Source organism: Aotus nancymaae, unplaced genomic scaffold (genome assembly GCF_030222135.1).
Source record: "Aotus nancymaae isolate 86718 unplaced genomic scaffold, 86718_ANA_hifiasm-v0.15.2.pri h1tg000002l, whole genome shotgun sequence".
Classification (NCBI taxonomy): Eukaryota; Metazoa; Chordata; class Mammalia; order Primates; family Aotidae; genus Aotus; species Aotus nancymaae.
This window is the reverse complement of record NW_026988413.1, coordinates 56445436-56466163: the sequence shown is the minus strand read 5'-3', so window position 1 is coordinate 56466163 and position 20728 is coordinate 56445436. Positions and strand designations below refer to the sequence as shown.

Genomic DNA, 20728 nt, shown 5'->3' with positions numbered 1-20728 from the left:
CAATCGGGGAGAATGCCTCAGTGAGAAGAGAAAAGTGGGTGCCGATGGAGGAAGCAGGTGTAGCAGATTCAGCAAAATAAAGTCGTACCTTTGTCTTAATAAGCTGTCCAGATAGACAGTGCTGGGCCTGCAGTAGCCATTCAATCAATATGCATTTAATGATGAATAAGTAAATGAATGAGCGAAGGAATCCTTGAGAGAGAAGTGAGGGACACTTAGTATAAGTAGCAGAGGTCAGGCTTAGGACAGCACTACCAATTCTTCTCCTGCAGACAGGAGCTAAAACCATGAGTGAAGGAGACCCCAAGGGAATGTGTATAAAGTGAAAAAATGAGGACTCAGGAGTGAACCCTGATCTCATTAGGAAGGTAGAGGAGGTACATTCTCCACAATCCTTTGTAATACATTAGTCATCATTAGTCAGAGCAGCCCAGTCAGCCGGAGCAGCAGTTAGAGACACAATTTGACCTTCATCCATAGCAAAGAAGTTAATGTTCCAGTTCCCCTTCACATGGGAGGTAGACGAGGACAGAGGAGGCACGAAATGTCGGCTATGATGAAGCGCCAGGTTCGGTATGAGCAGGTGCCAGCTGTGAAGAGGTGCTGTTGGCCTGTGAAGTGTGGTTCTAGACTTGTTAATTCCATTAGGAAAAAGTCTAGATCGGTCCCCACTGAAGCTGTGTCAAGAATCAGAGCCGAGAATGAGCCCCACGGTATTAATGCAGCTTTAGAAAGCAAAACACACCCACAGAGTCCCTCAGTGGGTCCAGGTGACACAAACACACTTCCTCTGTCATATGCAGGTGACAGAGGTGGCTCATGCTTTTTCAAACCCTATTTCTCTTTAGTCAGTGAGGTTGCTGGAAACCTGAAAGCCAACATTATTTGTAAGCTTCCTTGTTAAGTGACTTGAAGATGGAAAATTGTTCAAAAATAAGCTGTCAACTTAATCGAATTCAATTCAGCTGAAAAATATTGTGAGATCACTAAAAGCTAATTGCTAACAATACAATTGTTAACAACATGATTGTTCACAAGCATGGCACCTGCCTTCACTATTTTTCTTAAGATTAAAACCGAAATAAAACACAGAGTTATTTAGCTTAGAAGTCAACTACTAGTGAGTTTAAGTGCTGACTTTCCTTTTTTCTGAAAGATTTATATCACTTCTAGTGGTTGTCATCAGCTCTGTGATGATTCAGTGGGAAGTCCTCATATGTACATCTGTAGAGGTAGAATCCAGTGGCTAGAAGGTCCCTTATGGTTCCAGCATGCCACAAGCTTGTAATACATATATCACAACTCAACCAAGGCACATTGCTGACAGCACAGGAGAACTTCCTTCATTCTGTCATCTATGTGATAGAGCAATAAAATATTCTTGAAAACTTCAGAGTTGTAGAGGGCTCTCTGCCTAAGCATATCTGGCTCCCTAAGTGCCATGCATCTGTGTCTATTCTCTTTCCAACCCTAGTTCTGCCCATGTGGGACTTCATAATGTCTCTACCTTTCTTTCCTAAGTAAAACAGCAGCTTGGAATGATGCCCCTGAAAGTGATGCATCTAAGAAGCAAATACACAAGAGATTGTGATGTCCCAAGAACCTCATCCTCTGCCACTACAGACCCCAGGCCACAAAGTGGTCACTGCTGCTGACCTTTTCTGTTCCACTGACTATAAAACCAACAAGCAACATCCAAATAAATATTACAGGTTTTTGTGCTGACCTGAAAGATTTTAGATGGCAAGCAACTAGTCTATTAGTTACATAATACCCTGCCATCTTGCTATGGCAAATTGGTGTAGGGGAAAGAACTCTAGACCTGGAGTCAGAGGGGCTGTGGGCCAAGTCTCAGTTCTGCCATCTCCCTGTTGCATGCCCGGGACGCCATCAGAACTCGAGTTCCTTCTGTAACATATGTGTAGTTATTCCTTTCCTGCCTCCTTCACACAGATTTCATAAAGAATGTGACAATATATCCAAAATTGCCATTTCAATGACAAACTGCTAAATGAGAGATACGTCACAGAGAAACAAAAATTGAGTATTGGTAAAAACACATTTTGATGTTTATGCAACAAGTATTTATTGAGCACCTACTCTACACTAGGTACCGTGCGAGGAACTAGAGAATGAATACAAACACACAAGATCCCTGCCCTCCGGAAATTAAACCCATAGGGGAGAGAAAAGTTATCCCGGAAACTTGCACCTTTATTCCAGCTGTGACAAATGCAAAAACTTTGGCCCAGAGAGGTTAATGCAAGGGGTTGTTAAAGGTTGAATTGTGCTCCCACCCCCAGATTTATATATTGAAGTTCTTACCCCCAGTACTTCAGAATGTGAACTTATAGGGCCATTCCAGAGGTAATTAATTAAAACGAGGTCGTACTGGAGTAGGGTGAGCCACTAGTCCAATAGAACTTGTGTCCTTACTAGAAAGGAGAACATTGGAGATGCCATCCCCTGTGGGCATATCTGTGAAGATGAAGGCAGAGATCTGAGTGATGCAGCAGAAGCCAAGGAATGCCAAAGATTTCCAGCCAACTCCAGAAACCAGGAGTGAGGACTGAACAGATCTTTCCCTGGAAACCCTTAGCAGGAACCAAGCCTACCAATACTATGATCTCAGACTTCTAGCCCCAAGAACTGTAATATAGCAAGCTTCTATTATTTAAACCCAAATGGGGGAAACACCTTTACCAATTAGTGGTCTCAATCATGGAAATGGGAAGCAGCCTTGAGATTTATGCAGCTATGAGAGACTATCGGGTTTAGTTTAGAGAACTCTGGGATGTTACCTCTGAAGTGACCCTGGAACAAACCAAGATCTAAAGGAGAAACAGGAGTTAGCTGGGTCAACAGGGCAGAGAAGCAGGCTCGATGACCTTGTGGTGAGAGGGAAACTACAGAGTCTGAAAGAAGGTCCCTGTTGCTGGAGGAGACAAAGCAAAGCAAGTAGGAGTGAGCACAAGAACGAGGTGAGGCTAGAAAAAATGGATGGGGAACAGATCAGGGTCCTATAAGGGATTTTCGCTGTGTTCTTACAAGCATAGGGAAGCCAGTGACAAGGTTTTAAGTAGAGGAGTGACATGATCAGATTTATGCTTTGAAAAGACTGTTGTGACTACAGTGTGAAGAGCAGATGGAGGAAAGTATGAGCAGGTGGCAGGTAGGTTGGCTGCAGTGGGCCAGGCAGGACCTGACCATGAATTACTCAGATGCAGCACAGGACATGAGAATTGAGGACTATTTAGAAAATAACCACAGGACTTGAAATCAACTTGAATTGCTATGGTACAGGTTGTTACTGAAATATATTGTATGGTGTACTTATTATTGGACTCAGATAACAGTTCAAATATGGCCCAGGGTAAATGGTGGCATTTCCTTAAAACATGATGACACATTACACATTGTCTTGGCATTGTGGCTGAGACCAGGTGCTGACGCTGTCACTGATGCTAGGACTAGGTATTGACACTCAACGTTTTCTCCACCTTGGTATCTTTGTACTTTCAGTTCATACTATGACTTTCATTTTTTTATGTATCAGTGGGAAAGAGATTAGCATGTTTACCAGAAAAATTGTACCAAAATAACAAAAGCTAATGCCTATTTAACTGCTGTGCCTCGGAAGTCTGCCCCAGTCTTGCAACAATTGGAGAATTCTCCCATTAACAAAAGACATTTTACATGCTGTGCATTTTAAAAGGTCAAATCTGTGGAAGATTTTATTTCACCAGAGATATCAAATAAAATCATAGTCATGAGTCACTCAAAAACTCATGACTAAAAAACAGGCTCCAGTTTAAAGCAGAGTGGCAAAACATGGTCCATCTTCCCACCCCGCTTTTCTTCCATTCCCATGGCTAGGGTTGCTAATGGATAAAGATGGTTTCCTGCTGAAGCCATCGAGAATCCTTCTCGGCACAGCACTCCAGGCAGCCAGTTGATCAGAGTTGGCAAGAGAATCGACTCATTTGCCATCTCCATTTTAATGCTACATAAATCCCTTATTCCCAAAAAATAATCACTCTAAGTGCATAGTTACATTTTCCTCCTACCACAGGTATAGTTTGCCTGTTTTCATCAACAGCACCTACAACAGATGGTGGTGATGTCTTACGCATATGCTCTCAGCTGACCCAAGTCCACGATGGCTGTGGATGCTTCTAGCAAGATGATAATTCTGCCTCAAGCACCTCTTACTCTCTAGAGCTGAAGAACTTTCTGTGGCACCACAGGTACCTTCTCAGCCTTAAAGCAGGCACAACCCAGAATGCAAGAGAGTTACCACCCTAGGAAAGCAATCCTTATCCCCCGCCTCCACCACGTTCTAATGGTTTCTCAGGAGATCCACGTTAAGACTAAGCCCCAGCTGCTCAAAGCAATAATCTACTCATTGACGTCTCCCTTCCCTGAACTTGCCCCATTCTTTGTTTCATGCTTCCTAGAGTCAAGTCCTCTCAGGGTCTGCTTTTGTGAGAACCCAAATTAAACAACATCCATGATCATCTATTGTCTTCATGATATGTAAAACACTGACTCACCAGTAGTTCAGGTTCCTCATGGTGACCCATGGGCTGCGATGCAAGCTGGGACTCTGCTCCATAGAACCATTAGAATCATCTTTTCTTCTATGTGGGAAGTTCTACAGGAGAACCTGGGGATACAAAAAATAAACAGGGAGAAAGAGAAAAAAGTCAGTTGTATCTAGAATTCCCACTGTAAAGCAAACAAGTTTGTTCTTAATCCCTATTTCTTGCTATTGTAATTATGAGAAAATACATTGCAGGGGTAATCCTCTGATGATTTGTGTGCTTTGTCTCCACCAGCAGTAACAAGTACTATTAATCAGGAGAGCCATGGTCTTAAGATTGGTTTCAAGCCTTAGATGGTTAAGTTAAAACCAGAAATAAACATCAGTTCTACCTATGTTCCAGATCTTAATTTTACAAAGTAAAAGATCTAGCTATGGATACCAAAGTAGAGATAGAAATAAAACTGCTCTTAACATTAATAGATTATGCTAAGAAATCTTACTTAAAATGACACCAGGCCAGAGTCTCACATGCTTTCTCCTAACATCCCAGTAAAGTGCCAAGACATTAAAAAGATAGTATCAGGGATTCATGGATTCTAGCAATGATTGATTTTTAAATGGGGGATGGCACCTATAACAAAATAGGGAAGTATTTTAAAAAGCAATGTTTAGCCTTGAAGATTAGAAGAGCATGACACTGAAAAATATTTACTACAGAAAACAAGAAACTCAGAAAACATACTTGGGATCCTCAGATGCTAGAAGATGTAATATTTAAAAGGCAGAAACGGGCACAGCAGCTCAAAATGCAAAGGCCACACACAAAAAAAATTCTTTATAAAGTAAGAAGGCTGAAATAGACAAATCTGTGGGCTTGAAATTACCTCAGCAGGTGAAAACATTCATTAACATCAATGAGAACTAGACATGCTGCTGCAAGGAGTTAATGATGTAGAGGTCAGCACGAGGAGAGCGCTAGTAATGGAGCAGCAGGGCTCAAGTTTTATTCCCACTCAACAGCAATCACATGCACATCACTCTCCCAGTAATTCTGGTTTGGATTGGGTGTTTCAAATAGGAGACCAAACCTAGGCTGGGGAGGTTGCGGGAGTAGTGTAACAGAGTTACCAGAGGAAGGAAAAGAAGTGTTAGAAGGAAAACCTTAAATCTGATAGAGTTCACCTGAGAAAAGAATGATTCGTGAATTGGGCAGCCCCCAAACCAGAAAAGGTTCATAGACACCCCAACACTGTCTCATGGTAGACAGAGATTTATGGACAGAAGGAAAGTAATGTACTTTGAAAAATGGAATTGAGGTACAGTTCGGATTGCTTACAGCACATTTGCCTGATTTGAACACGATTCGAACAGTTGGCTGCCTTTGGCCGAAACTGATTGGCACAAGAGAAGGTTATGGTCTGTTTATCCAGTTAGGTTAGTTCACTATGTATAGAGAAACCCTTAGGCTGAACTTAAAGAAAGAGGCAGCTTTAGGCTAAACTTAACAGAAATGTGAACCAAGAGCTTTGACTATGACCCCTTGGAGGAGAGGAAGAAGCATGTCCCTCTTTTGATAAATATTGATTGTAGGGAGTCAAAGGACAAAGAAATTAAGGAATCTTACAGAAATTAAGGACTCTTATAAAAGAGTCAAAATCAAATCTACAAATAATACAATATCCTTTGATTAGCACTTCTTGAATGTGTCACCTGGGAACCCTGTCAAGATGCAGATCTGATTCAGTGTAAGTCTTATGTCTGAGATTTCTAACTCTCAAAAAAAAAGAAAAAGAAAAATCCCAGGTGAGGCTGATGCTGCAGGTCTGAAACCACATCCTGAGTAGAAAACTTCGGAGAAATCCTGAAGGAAATGCATTTGCTGTATTCCAGGAGGAACTGATGAAAACAAATTAACACCTAGGCATATTCTAGTAATTTATAAAGCATTAGAAAGGATTTTAAAATAGAGTTTTTCAGAGAGGAAAATCAAAGTGACTTACCAATAAAAACTGAGCAGATCCAGTCTTCTCCTCTGCATCACTAAATATCAGAGGACAAAAGAAAAATCTCAGCTGGGTGCGGTGGCGTATGCTGTAATCTCAACAGTTTAGGAGGCCAAGGCAGGAGTATCATTTGAGCTCAGGAGTTTGAGACCAGTGGGGGCAACATGGCAAAACCCCATCTACTAAAAATACAAAAAAAAATAGCCATGTGTGGTGGTACATGCCTGTAGTCCCACCAGCTACTTGGGAAACTGAGACGTGAGTATCATCTGAGCCAGGCAGTCGAGGCTTCAGTAAGCCATGATTGCACCACTGCACTTCAGCTGGAGCAACAGGAGTGAGATTCTGTCTGCAAAAAAAGAAAGAAAAAAAGAAAAATCTCAAGGAGCTTGAAAGAAAACTGTGATCTAGTTTCATCTGAAACTAAAATTCACATGGAAATGCTTAGGAAAGAAGCCAGCTATATGGATTTTCTGCTGCTGCCATAATTAACTTCTTACAAACTTAGTGGCTTAAAGCAATACAAACTGACCTTACAGTGCTGTAGGTCAGAAATCCAGCACAGATCTCTCTGGGCTAAAATCAAAATGTCAGCATAACAGCATTCTTTTCTGGAGTCACTAGAAGAGAATTTCCTGAGGCCTCCAACATCCCATAGCCTGCAGCACCCTTCCCCTATCTTCAGAGCAGCTTCAGCAAGTCAGAGCCTCCTCACGCTGCCATCTCTAGCTGCAGCCAGGAACGTTTCCTCACTTGGAAGGACTCATGCAGTAGATTGGGTCCACCTGTATAACCAGCTATACTCTTCCCATCTGAAGGCCTTTAGCCTTAATCACATCTGCAAATTCTCTTTTGCCTTGTAAAGTAGCCCATGCACAGGTTTTGAGGATGAGCATGTGAATATCTTTGCTGGGGTCCACTGTTCTGCCTATCACACCAAACATGCTGTTTCTGAAAAAATTGAGGACATACATTATGAGAGGAATCAAAATTCAAAATCCCCAAATAGAGAAGTACTCATATAAAAAGAACTGTGGCAAGCACTACGACTAGTTAAGTTGGGTAAATCTAAGCACCCATTGTATAAATAGTTAAAGGAAAATGCAAAGTTAGAAGCAATTCATAAAAGAATCATGGTGGCATAATCATTGAAGCTGGGGGCACAGTCTATACTACAGCACAGAGATGAGTAAGGTTAAACCTTCTCATCTGACCAGGATCAAGAGGAACTTAATGGAAGACTCTAGTGGAATAAAAACAATGATTGAAAAAGATAAAGCAAATTAAAACAAGTCATAGTTCATACAGCACAAGGCAGCTTAAAAGCACTTAAAAGTAAGCTCGAGAGATCAAAAAGTGTAAAACAGTTAAGGAAAAATAACATGTATCTGTCGCGGTATTAAATTGTTGAACCTTGCTGAAAAGCAGACCTCTACCTTGTAGAACTAGAATTTGAAATGCATCAAAAGCATTAAATGGAACAAATGCACCACTTTATATTGATAGAATGTAAAGTGCATTATTATTTAGTTCTCATTAATATAGTTTGCGATTATCCTTACTTTGTTCCAGATAAAGAACCTGAGCCTCCGAGAGGTTAGGGGACTCAATTACAGTCGTGCATACGTGAGCCACAAATCAAACCCAGGGTCTCCCTCACAGCCCAAGAGTCCATCCTGACGGCATGTGCCCACCCATGTATATGAGACCACATAGCTAGTGAGAGGTGGGGCTGGGACTAGAACCCAAGTCAGTTTTACCCCATATTCTGCATGTATAACTTCTCACTCTACCACCTCAGAAAATGTGTTCCTGTTTCTATCTTTGCTTCATAACTAGGACCCCTAAGACACCCATTGATTTTGCCAATCCCTGCCATTGTGAGTGAGTTCTCCTATCTAGTCTCATCCTCTCCCCATGGGGCAGATTCTGGGGGATTCACCCACTGAGAGATCTGCTCCAGCATCTTGATAAGGATTTGGGTGCCTCATCTCCCGATTAAGGTGAATCCCTCCCCTGGTGCTACGGATCACATCCTCTCTCATCTGATGAAATGATTTCACCAGTTAGCCTCTTTCCTCCGGAATCTTCACTTGTCTCTGCTCACGTTCCTTCTCATCTGGATGTGGGCGTGCTTATCCCACCGAAAAGAAATCTCTTTTTGGAGGGCTTTATTCCCCTGGAGCCACTATGACACTGCTTCTTCAACCCCATAACCATTTCTCAGTTCCCCATCCTCACCTTCCATTTATTCAGACCCACTGCAAACTGATTTCTGCCTTTGTCTTAGCAATTAAACTGCTCCCACTGAGGTCACCAGTGATCCTATCTAACAAACCAATAAAAAGTCTTGTATCATGAATATTTACATCTACCATTTCTTGAAGCTTTCTTTCTACTTGGCTCTCTTACTTTTCAAATCCTTCACTCATTCTTCTACAAACTCAAGGATTTCATTTTCATGCAACACAATTTTACTGCATTAAGTTTTACCTGACACATCTGTGAGCACCAGACAATAGAGCTAATTACAAAGGGACTAACACACACCTAAACCCAAACTCACTCTAGTGCAAACTTCAAAATGTAGTTCCAACTACATTTGAACCCATGCTCCCAAAGGCACCTCAAATTTATTTTGCCCATAACCTAACTCACAAGACTCCACTCAAGCCCTTTTTCAAATCTCAGCCAATAACACCATCATCCACTCAAGTTTCCAAGCTATCATCTTTTCCTTTATAGCACTTCCCCAGCCCCAGCAAGTCTCCAGGATTCATCAGTTCTCCTGAGTATCTTTTGACTCTGTCTCTGTATTCTACCCTCCTCACCCTTCATTACTCACCATTACTGAGCCATTCAACTGTGTCTACTGAAGTATCCACTGTATCAGGTATTTGCTAAGTACTGGGAATACATGATGAAGAAAATAAGTATAATATCTCCACTAATGGAATTTATGCTCTAATGGGGGAAATGGACATTACATAATTATAAAATTGTGACATTCAACTAATATTATTTAATAAATATAATTACAAATAGTACTATATAAAAGAAAAATGCAGGATACAATGAAAAAGTATGATAAGGAAACTTGATTAACAATGAAAGGTCAGGGACATCTCTGAGAAAGTGATACTTAAGCTGACAATAAAAAGGGGTCAGACATAGCTATGTGAAGAGTAAGAAAGAGTGGACAAATGAAGGAGTTTGTGCAAAGGCTCTGTGGTTAGAAACAACTGGCTTAAGGAACTTCAACGATTGAAGAGGAGTGATGCATGTGCTGGCTGGGGAATAAATAGGAGCCAATTTCTTCAGAGCCTTGTAGGTTTTGTGTTTCATCTCAAGTGTAATGGGAATTCACTGAAGGCTTTTCAAGCATAATCAAATTCAGTGGCATCATCAAATTTTCTGTTGTTTCAGCGCAGGCAAGAGAAAATAGGGCATAAATTACAATAGTGGCCACGGAGATAAAGAGAAGTGGATTTGAAATAGACTTTGGAGGTAGAATAGGCAGAAATTTGGTAGTAAGGAAGGAAAGGAAAGGGAAGTGTTAAGAATGACTTTCAGGTTCCTGTCAAAAAAGTCCAAGGGCAGGTGAAATTTCCCAAAATAAGGAACACTAAAGAATGAAGAGGAGATTCGGGAGGAAAGATCAAAGATTCCATTTCTGTATTGAATTTATGATGCTTATAAGACACCAACAACTCAATAAAGATTTATTTAATGTTGGTGTAAAATACCAAAACAGACGTGTAATCCATCTTAAATTACTTTAAAATCTTTCTAGATGGATTTCTCAAGAACAAAAAAATAATCAATGCTATACATTCACCATTTTTTAAAAAGATGCCGGAACCGGATTTTTCCATTTCCAAGTATTGAAAGCCTTCCACATTTTCTTTGCCAATTTTTTACAGTGTGCCATCAACCCAGAGCAGGTTTCTCTCTCCGTTGCCCTTATCTTGTTCAGAACATAAATAAAAAGCCCTTTGTAGTTGTTACCCTTATTTTCTGCAAGACTCACCTCACTCTGAGTTTTAGCCTCCCTAACACAATTCTTCCACTTCCAGTCCATTCTTTTATTCCTATTTGAGGCTTTTCATCTTGCCTGCTTTATTTTGAACCTATCCTTTATGTAGCTGAGTTTATCAGAAAACAGTATATGCAGATTTATCCTTTTTGATAGTCATTGGGATTACTTGAAATGGTTGAATTGCTCTCTCCATAAGGAACAAAGCCAGGGGAGAAATGGCCATTTGAAAACAATTTTACAGTGTTTCTAAGAAAAATGCTTTTATTTAAAGGATACAGAAAGGATCACTTTTAAAGCATTGCAGAGAAAGCCTCAGCTCTCCACATTAAAAAAAAAAAAAAAAAAAAAAGATTCTGCAGGTCAAAGATGCCAGCCATGTGAAATTTTCTTTGCAAATTGAAGGCCTTGCTTGGCTAACACATGGTGGTGTGATGTTTGAGTACTGGCAGCAGTGTATCTTCCACGCTTGCTAAGGGACAGGTCTTTTCTTAGCCTAGGTCAGTTTCATTAGGAAAAATTGCCCTTTTACCTACTTCAGGCAGCTTAAACAAATTATCTCAAAGAACTGCAGGGATTAACCCATTTAATGAATTTTAATAAGGAATACATGAATCAGTCAAAAACCAGAAAAAAAAAGTGAGGAACATTGAACTAGTTCTGATGGAAATTAGCTCCTGGCTCTGCTGGCTTACATTTACCAAAGGCTGAATTTTTGATGGAAAGTTTAGCTCTGTTTTCCAGGTTGTGGAAAATGGGAGGATCTTTAAAGATTAATTTTATTACTGCTATTTTTCTCTGCCAAATTAACCCTAAATGGAGATTATAAAAGCCTTGGGGCTTTTTTTCTTCTTTGGGAAACTTTTTAAAAACAGTTTCTTGTATTGAAAGAGTTTCTCACAATCCCTGAAATATTTTCAGACATGTAGTGGGAATGTGAATTTTCTTTATTCCCTACAATCCTTCATAAGAAAGGTTAACTTACGAGGTATAAGGGTCTGTGTGGGTGTTCAGGTGAGTTTCCTGTCCTCCAGGAGGGCATCACCGAGACTGTGAAAAAAAAATTATCTCTATTTATTACTTCCTCTTTTTTCTCTCTTACACATGTGATATGTGCACACTTTTGTTCTCTCTTTTCACTTTTTTTCTTTTTATTGCTTGAGAAATTTTTTTAATTGTGGTAAATGCACATACATAAAACTTACTATTTTAATCACATCTCAGTGTACAGCTCAGCAATGTTAAGTATATTCAAATTGTTTTGTCTCCTTTTCTTAAGTAAAACAGAACACACAGCTTTTGATAACCAAGGGCATGGAAATGTGTAATGAAGCATATCTTTATTTAAAAGTGGTTCCTACTTCTTTTCTACTGTTTAAAGAAAAAGAGAAATAGAAAGTGTTTCCCCAGCATCTCCATCATTTTTAGTAACTGTAGAATTCCCTGTGAAATTCATGACATTGTAACAGTAATCTTCAAAAGCAGAATCAGATGTTCTAGCAAGTATTTCAGCTAAGGGAGAAACCATTTCACATCCTGCAAATCAGAGTTCAATGTATCAACTGGAATACAGAAGTATATTGAAAGACTTAGTTTTGTTTGGGAAAATTCCTGAAATCTTGAAAAGGTGTCTTGGCATTATTCCAAATTGACACTATTATAATGGATTAAAGTTGCCCTTCATTGTATTTTGAACTCGTATTTGAATTGGGGTGATTTTAAGAAAGTTCATCATCTTGTTGCCCTGTGAAAGTAAACAATAATAAAACTTTTACCACACAAATGCACACCAGGGCTCTCCACTTGAGATCTATTATAAAGACATTGATGTTCTTTCATTTTGGCTATCATGTGTCAGGAGAAGTAAGTTCTGAAAAGAGTCACTCTGTAATGTGCATCAAGCAATTTGAAAACGGCCCTTTGTGGCACTAGCATTGGCCACAGTGTTCTGTATCACATGAGGTGACCTCAGTCCAGGATCCCAGTGAGCAGGCAGTCAGCCCAGTGCAATGATAAGTATAGGAAATGGAATGTTCTAAGGTTTCTCAAAATCAAGTCTCCTGACGTTAAAGGAAATAGTAAATATTTTCAGGGCTTTTTTTCAGAATCAAATGGATATTACCTGCAGTAGATGTTACTATTGTGTTTTTATTTTAAAATGGTTATCAGGGACATATATAAATTGTTCCCTATATAGAGTGACCAGATTTAGCAAATAAAAATATAGAATTCCTAGTTAAGTTGAATTTCAGATAAACAATGAATAATTTTTAATATGGATAGGTTCCAGAAGTATCAGATGATTTCTAATAGCAGTATGTCTCATGTAATATCTGTCTCATGCCATATATGGAACATACTTACACCAAAAAAATTATTCATTGTTTTCTCTGAAATTCAAATTTAGCTGGGTATATATTTTATCTGGCAACCATATTTCTGCAGTTCATTAAAAATTGTATTTAGGGCTAGGTGCAGTGGCTCACATCTGTAATCCCAGCACTTTGGGAGGCCAAGGTGGGCAGATCACTTGAGACCAGGAGTTTGAGACCAGCCTGACTGCCATGGGGAAACCCCGTCTCTACTAAAAATAAAAAATTAGCTGGGTGTGATGGCAGGTGCCTGTGGTCCCAGCTACTCAGGAGGCTGAGTTGGGAGGATCATTCAGCCCACGGGGTGGAGGTTGCAGTGGGCTGAGATCACACCACTGCACTTCAGCCTGGGGTAACCACATAAGACCCTGTCTCACGAAAAAAGAAAATTGTATTTATTTGACATGTAGATTTAATTTATATTTCAATAATGAAATCAGCATTGCCTTTTTTCTGCTGTCATTTTCAAGTACGAGGATTTTCTACCTAAACAATTTACACTGTGTCTGTTTCTCTGCCCATCTCACTGTGCTCTTAGGTGTGGAGTTACAAATATATTCTAGTTTTATTTCTGATTCCAAAGAAGACAGATTTTTCATGTGTAATTCAGTTTTGTGCTTTATGCTAAAATGCATCTATTTAAAAAATAAAATTTAAAAATGCATCTAGCTTCTATATTAGCTACAACTATATTTTTCCATTTATTCTTTTTTTGTCCTTGTCCATATTTCATTTAATTTATAACTGTACCTTGAGCTCTTTTGCATCATCATAAGACTCAAGATTAAATAAATACATTTGCACTTGTACACACACAAATTAACACTCAAACAGACAACATGTTGCTAAGGATAAAAGTCAATAAATGATCAGTATGAAAAACATGAGTCAGGTCATTATAAAAAACATTTTAATCCCACCAGAGAATTCTAATATAGAGATTTCTATAGAAGTAGGGGAAATAAGGGCCAGAAACTAAAACAAACTATTACTATTACTATTATTTTAAAGAATATGGCTCTTTTTCTATAAACTTGGTTTTGTAATGAAGACTACCTCAACTCAGAAAGGCTGAAGAAAAGTTTCTCTGTATCTCTGTTCCTATTTCCCTATGAAGATGGGTGATGAGATGCCCAAAAGGTAATATTCTCAGGCAAACCAAGCCTAGCAAAATGCTTAGAATTGAGAAAGGCTAGGATGCCAAGCAAGGTGTAATAGTTTCTAGGGGATCAAGGGAAACTGTCCCTACAGTCTGTGAGGCAAGCAGCAAAGGTGGACCTTAGCAAGCAGTTTTTAAGTAATCCTGCCCAGCAGAAATTATTTCATCACATAGAGTGGAGATTCACCACACAATACGTGTATGCAAAACTTTCTAGATCTCAGAAGTCTTATCTTGCTTCTGTGATCTATGTCCTACCAGAATAATTTCAGAAATAAGCTCAATATAATAACCAGCATGTCTCTTCCAGGATTTGAAAGTTTTGGTTTGGTTTTCAGTGCTCTTCTATTTAAAATAGACTAGATTTTCTAGAAGGGTCATGTCATCTCCACAAAAAAATATAGGACATTATAGTAGTTTGACCCACAACTTCCCATGGAGTTGAGCAGAAAGTTGGAGTTTGATCACACAGAAAATTTGACCTTCTGTCTTCATCAGGACCAAATTAAGTATATTCAAAATAAATGTTTTTCACTCATCTTAATTTAAATGTTTGTAACATGATTGATAATTTGACAAAGAAATACAAGGGGTGACATAGCATTTTTTTTAAGAAAATTATTCTGATACTATCTCTTCCCACCTAAAATTCCTTACTCTGCAGCAAGCAACTTCTTTTTAACAATGATTCAGAAAGGGCAACTATTGCTTCAAAGATTGAACCTTCTGCAGCATAACTCAGCAATAGAATTATTCGGAAACTGCCATCAGATGAGCAGTAAAGGAGCCCTGGGTTGCACCATTGGTCTGAGGTCAGACTGAATGAATTAGCCCTAGAAGAGTAAGGATCCCAAGTGCCCATGATGAAAGGCAGTCAAATTAAACACCTTCTCTCTCCTTGTCTGTTCTCCACCAGGCTCCTGCTTACACCATTTTAGTTCTGACACCATAACTGCTCAGAGGGTAGATGATCATACATTTTCTATAGGAGAGAAAATCATCTTTTAAGATAACATCTCATGTGGAGATGAGAGCGCCATTAAGAGGAACTATTTTCAATACCTCTGTATCAAAGTCTAAGAATCCCAGCACCTGTCAAAAGTGAAACAAGAAATACTCTGTTTGGGCATTGCAGGAAGAAGGTGACAACACAAAGAAAGTAGGAGAAATAATTGAATATTTTGACTGTGAAAATATATAAATGACATCTTTTCTCAAAAGTACTGTTGCTGGCAATTCCGTAAAACAGCAAATAAATTTTATACTTCACTGAAGACAATGGTTAATCAGGCAATAGGTTAAAATTTGTTTCACTTTTAAACTCATTGTCAAATTGTTTTCACTGGCATTTTACAGAATGAGTCAAGGAGATAAATGTATTTATTTACGTGTAATTTTTACTGTCAACTCTTTCTAAAAGGAAGCAATTAAATCCTTATAAACCACACATTGAACAGAATTTTTTTATTAATTGGAAAGAGGAATAATGAACAGTGTGTGTAAGACAGAAAGAGAGTTAATTTTACCAATCTTCTTGGGTAAGATGGCTATTACCCCAAACATTAAATTTAACTCTAGGTTATAAGGAAAACTAAGAAACATCATGGACTATATAGTTTAACTTTTTTTTTTTTTTGAGACAGAGTCTCACTCTGTTGCCCAGGCTGGAGTGCAGTGGTGTGATCTCGGCTCACTGCAACCTCTGCCTCCCAGGTTCAAGAGATTTTCCTGCCTCAGCCTCCCGAGTAGCTGGGATTACAGGTGTGTGCCACCATGCCCAACTAATTTTTGTATTTTTAGAAGAGAGAGGATTTTACCATGTTGGCCAAGCTGGTCTCAAACTCCTGACCTCAGGTGATCTGCCCGCCTCGGCCTCCCAAAGTGCTGGGATTACAGTCATGAGCCACTGCATCTGGCCCCAGTTTAACTCTTTTCATAAAACTAATCATCACTTATTCACAACAGTGCATTGAGGTGCAATTAGTATTTTTGCCATGCTGAGGTGGATTCCTTAAAGTGTGTAGGTAACTATGTGTCCCTATTTCTACAGGTATTTCCTACAAATGGAAATAGAAATAGCTGTCAACAATGCCCATTTGGAACAAGTCTGTTTTAAAGATGATAAACATAGTATGCAGCATGTTTTTCATGTTCATTTTTATTAGACATTTTGTCAGAAACTACCCGATATTAACTTGAATAAAAATTTTTGAAAGAAGGAAGATATATGAAAAGATATTTTATGTGCTCAATTTAGCTTTGGATTGTTAGGACCAGCATGTGGCAGTGCCTTCTCTCTCTATTTTAAGCTTGTTTTTAATCACCTTTTAAAAACTGATTTCATATGCTAAAATAATAATAATTTGTTAAAAGGGAATTAATCTATCCTTTACTTTTAATTATCTTAATCATTTGGATCACAACGGGTCAGTCAAATCATTATACTTTGTGATAATAGAAAGAGATCAATACATTGGGTAAAAAAGCCTTCCATGATACATGATTCATTCAATTAACAAACATTTTGAGCTCTTCACACAAAATATTTGCTAGCACTGAGTCACAAAGGTAATAGAAATCTGCTCCATCACAGTGCAGAAACACTCACAAAATTTTATAGTGGAATCTAATTCATAATTGTAGGCATATACGTTATTTTAAAATTTATAATGAAGTCTTATTAATTGATTTTTAACCACATAAAGCAGGTAAATGAAACAAGCAGTTCTTATACTAAGCAAAGATATTTACCTCTGAAAATTTAAATCTATGTCAGTATCCTCTCTCTCTTTCCCACTAAGCCTGTGCCAAAGAATCCCTAAGGATGACTGAGTCTTGGGCTTTGTAAAGCCCTGACCATTTGACATATGGTCACTTGCCATCTCTGTGCCTTAGCATCTTCAGTTGCCAAATAAGGAATGTTCTTAGAATCATTAATACAATTCCAATGAAATTATTTGATTTTGAGCTCCTTGAAGAAAAACATACAGCCAGGCAGAAATTTGTTATTGTTACTGTTTGCTATTAACTAATTTAAAATCAATTATAATTATCTTAATATCATGCCACCCATAGGTGGCAGTGGGCAATATTTTCAAAGTTCAAATATTGTTTTCTTTATTACAGGTTTCTTTTCTCCATGGAAAACTCCAAAGCCTGTAAGTTGGAATTATTATGCTTCTTTCTTTATTTCTAATTACCATTGCAATTCCATTAAATAAAAGTTGAATTGGGTGACCTCAAAATCTCTCAACTCTAGGAGTCTGTGGTGTCAAAAAAATAAATCCTCTGTGTCCCTTTGTCTTGTATCTGTCCCACAAGTACAAGAGTCACTCATGTTTCCTTCCTGTGAAAACAATTCTGCCCTTTTTAAAAATATGTACTTACAAAATGAACATTAACACTATACAGTCTAATGTAAGGAAAGTACTTTAGAAGCCTTTTGTTTTTCTCCATCAGCAATACTATGTAATCTTCATAACATGGAATTTTTAGAAACTATGCAAACTAACGCCTAGAAGTCTTGACCTGCAAGTTAAATCTAGTCCACAAGAAATTTAAGTTTGTATATATTTATATTTACCCTTACATTTTAATGTCTATGGAGCTACATATATGTCTGTGTCATGTGTATATATGTCTATGGAGCTACATATATGTATGTGTCATGTGTGTATATGTTATCACGGTATATATGTGTATATATATATAAAATGTGTATGTATATAGATATACACATGGGTGTGTCTTTGTATACACACACACACACACACACGTATGTATATTTAAGCTCTGTATACTGTATATATATTCTGCCAAACCTGACAATCACTAAAAATGGTACTTCTGAATCTTCTTTAGATACTGGATGTCTGTAGCATTATCTGACCACTCTAGGCCTACTTCCCTATGAAAATTGCTAAAATGTTTGTGCCAGTATAAGAAGATGGTGGGTTTTAATAATCTTTTTGCAGAGCTAGGCTAGCCAAGTTGGCTTAGCAGTTAGGGATGGTCTTTACTTGCAGTTAGATTGAAACTATTAATTGCCCAAGTCCCAAGAGCTGGGACTAGTTCTCTGGGATCCCATTTCATGATGGGTTAGAATACTCTGCCCTAAATGGGATGTGTGAAACCCCTGACTACAAGATACTGCGACAAAGCAGAACACTCCCCAAACAGGACCTCATTTAGGATTTGATTCATCTGGTCCACAGAGAACATTAAATGGGAAAACCAGTCTTATTTAAGCTTAGCAATTCACATAAGGATGCATGTGATTTTGAAAAGAGATACTTTTAAAGGTTTAAAATGAAATTTGTTTTATCTTAACCAAGGTCTAAATAGTTCCTCCCTTTCACCACCAAACTTAAATCTGTGCTCTGTGGTTACATACATCTTTATCTAATTTAACAAGGAACCTTGCAACCTCATCATGGTGCTACAATTATGCAATCTAGTGATTTCTTTATACGTACCACATTTACACAAATTATGTCATTTGGTATAATTACAGCATTTGCTGTCATTATTGTAATTACATTCATAGTCAATAATACCAAAAAATGTTTTATAGAACTCAATGTACAATTAATCCTGAATCCATGTATTTCTACAAAAGCTAAGGCTTGGACTTCCAGGTCATAGACAAGAGAAGGTAGAAGGCTATAGAATTAATGACTTCCATGTATCTACCAAAAATTCCTTAGACTGAGGACTATAATGAGGGGAAGTGTGGCATTAATATACTTGTTCAAGGTGTTGGCATTAAAGGCATACTGCCTGGACTCAAGTTTTGTTTCTTCTCCTAACTACATGACTTCACTATATGACTCCTAACTACAGCTATCTACTTAAGCTATCAGTGTCTTCAGTTATATATCTGTAAAATGGAGATAATAACAGCCCTCTTTTATGGTTATTGTGAAGAATTCTATGAGTTAAACCATGTAAGGTGCTTAAAACATATTGCCTCTACATGTTGAGCTTGAAAATATAAACAAACTACTATCACCATGGAAAGCAGACCCTCCGTGCATGAGCCTTTACCAAGTCACTCTATGAAATGAACATAGTTGACTGAACTATTAATCCAAACAAGTATATAACAATATACCCGCAGTATGTGGGTTTATACACACTGTCCTCTGAGTGTGGCCCTTATTGGGCCTCTCTTATCCAGTCCCACTTTCCTGGGCATGGACACCTGGGACTAGACAAGAGAGGTCCAATAAGAAGCTTGTTGAGAAATAAACACGTGGCAGATAACACAAGCTCTAAACAGGTGAAGGCCAGGAAGGCACCAGGTAAAGGATCGATGATATCTTGGGTCAGAATAAGGAAATGTTATATGGGGTGAGATCTAGCTAGCTTCCTCCTAGTCCTATGTGACTCCCTAACTCTTTGCTGTCCTACTGATCCACATCTTATGCTATTCCATGTCAAGATAGTCGCTTCCTGTTGAACAAGTAATATGCTAAAGTAGTGAGTTCTCATTTTCTACATCTGGAAAGGATCAAGTGCATTCTTCAAATACAGAATCAAGCTAAATGCTGTCATCTTCCAACCCCGCCCGAAATAGTGAGGTGGAGTATTTAAACTACCCTACTTTCTATAGGAAGGAAACAGTTTCTGAACAGAGCATTTCATGGGAGTAGGGGAGAGAGGCCTGCCTCATTCACATCTCTCTACTCCCTGTGTGCACCCTAGAATCAGAAGCTGAGGTTGAAGAAATTAGCTACCAGCCTGGCCAACATGGTGAAATCCTGTCTCTACTGAAAATATAAAAATTAGCTGGGCATGGTGGCACAGGTCTATAGCCCTAGCTACTTGGGAGACTGAGCAGGGAGGATTGCTTGAGTCTGGGAGGTGGAGGTTGCAGTTAGCTGAGATCATGCCCTTGCACTCCAGCCTGGGTGACAAAGTAAGACTGTGTCTCAAAAAATAAAATAAAAATAAAAATGAACAGCCACAGCCATGAACAGATTGTTCTGTTTTACTATTTGATGCCTGGGTGTGGACTGGATGTCCAGACTGCTCACTGATATTTCAGTGCTGTCCATTGATACAGTGGCATAGACATCCATTCACTCACCAAGGCCAGCAGAGGTACAGACTTCTCTCAGTATAGAAAACAACTTTTATTTCCATTTGTGCTTATTCTAATGAGATGTTTATAAACATTGGCCTGGGTCTGGACACCACTGGGACTGGACAAGAGAGGCCCAAAAAGAAGCTTGTTGGGAAATAAACACCTGGCAGGTAACAAAAACTCTAAACAGGAAAAGGCCCAGAAGATGCTAGGTAGAGCAAGTGAGGCCATCAACCTCAGTAAGGGGACAGGATCAACAACCAGGGGGTTCATGAAGGTAGAAATAAGCCAGAGTGTCCCAGGTAGAAAGCAAAAGTCCAGAGACTAAAGTGCCTAAGGAAGTATGGAAGAGGCAATGGAATGTACTCCTCGAAAGGTGCAGTCGGGCCAGCACACCAGTCCCCGCTAAGGGGGTGACCTCTGACCCCAGGGCAGGTGGTGTGCCCCAAGGTCTTCTGGGTAGGAGCCACCAGGTAACTCCATTGAGGAGGGAGCAGGATAAGAGGTGGCCCAGAACAGAATAG

The 20728-nt window shown here is 38.9% G+C and overlaps 1 protein-coding gene across 6 annotated transcripts in view; it reads left to right on the top strand.

The window, feature by feature from the left end:
* MAGI2 (membrane associated guanylate kinase, WW and PDZ domain containing 2) overlaps nucleotides 1-20728 on the top strand; it is a 1459815-nt gene that overhangs the window by 1253835 nt on the left and 185252 nt on the right. For all 6 annotated transcript variants that reach the window (XM_064374940.1, XM_021667866.2, XM_064374946.1 and 3 more), the window contains one exon: nucleotides 17243-17274. In XM_064374940.1, coding sequence (XP_064231010.1) covers nucleotides 17243-17274 — 32 coding nt within the window. The remainder of the gene's footprint in view (nucleotides 1-17242; nucleotides 17275-20728) is intronic.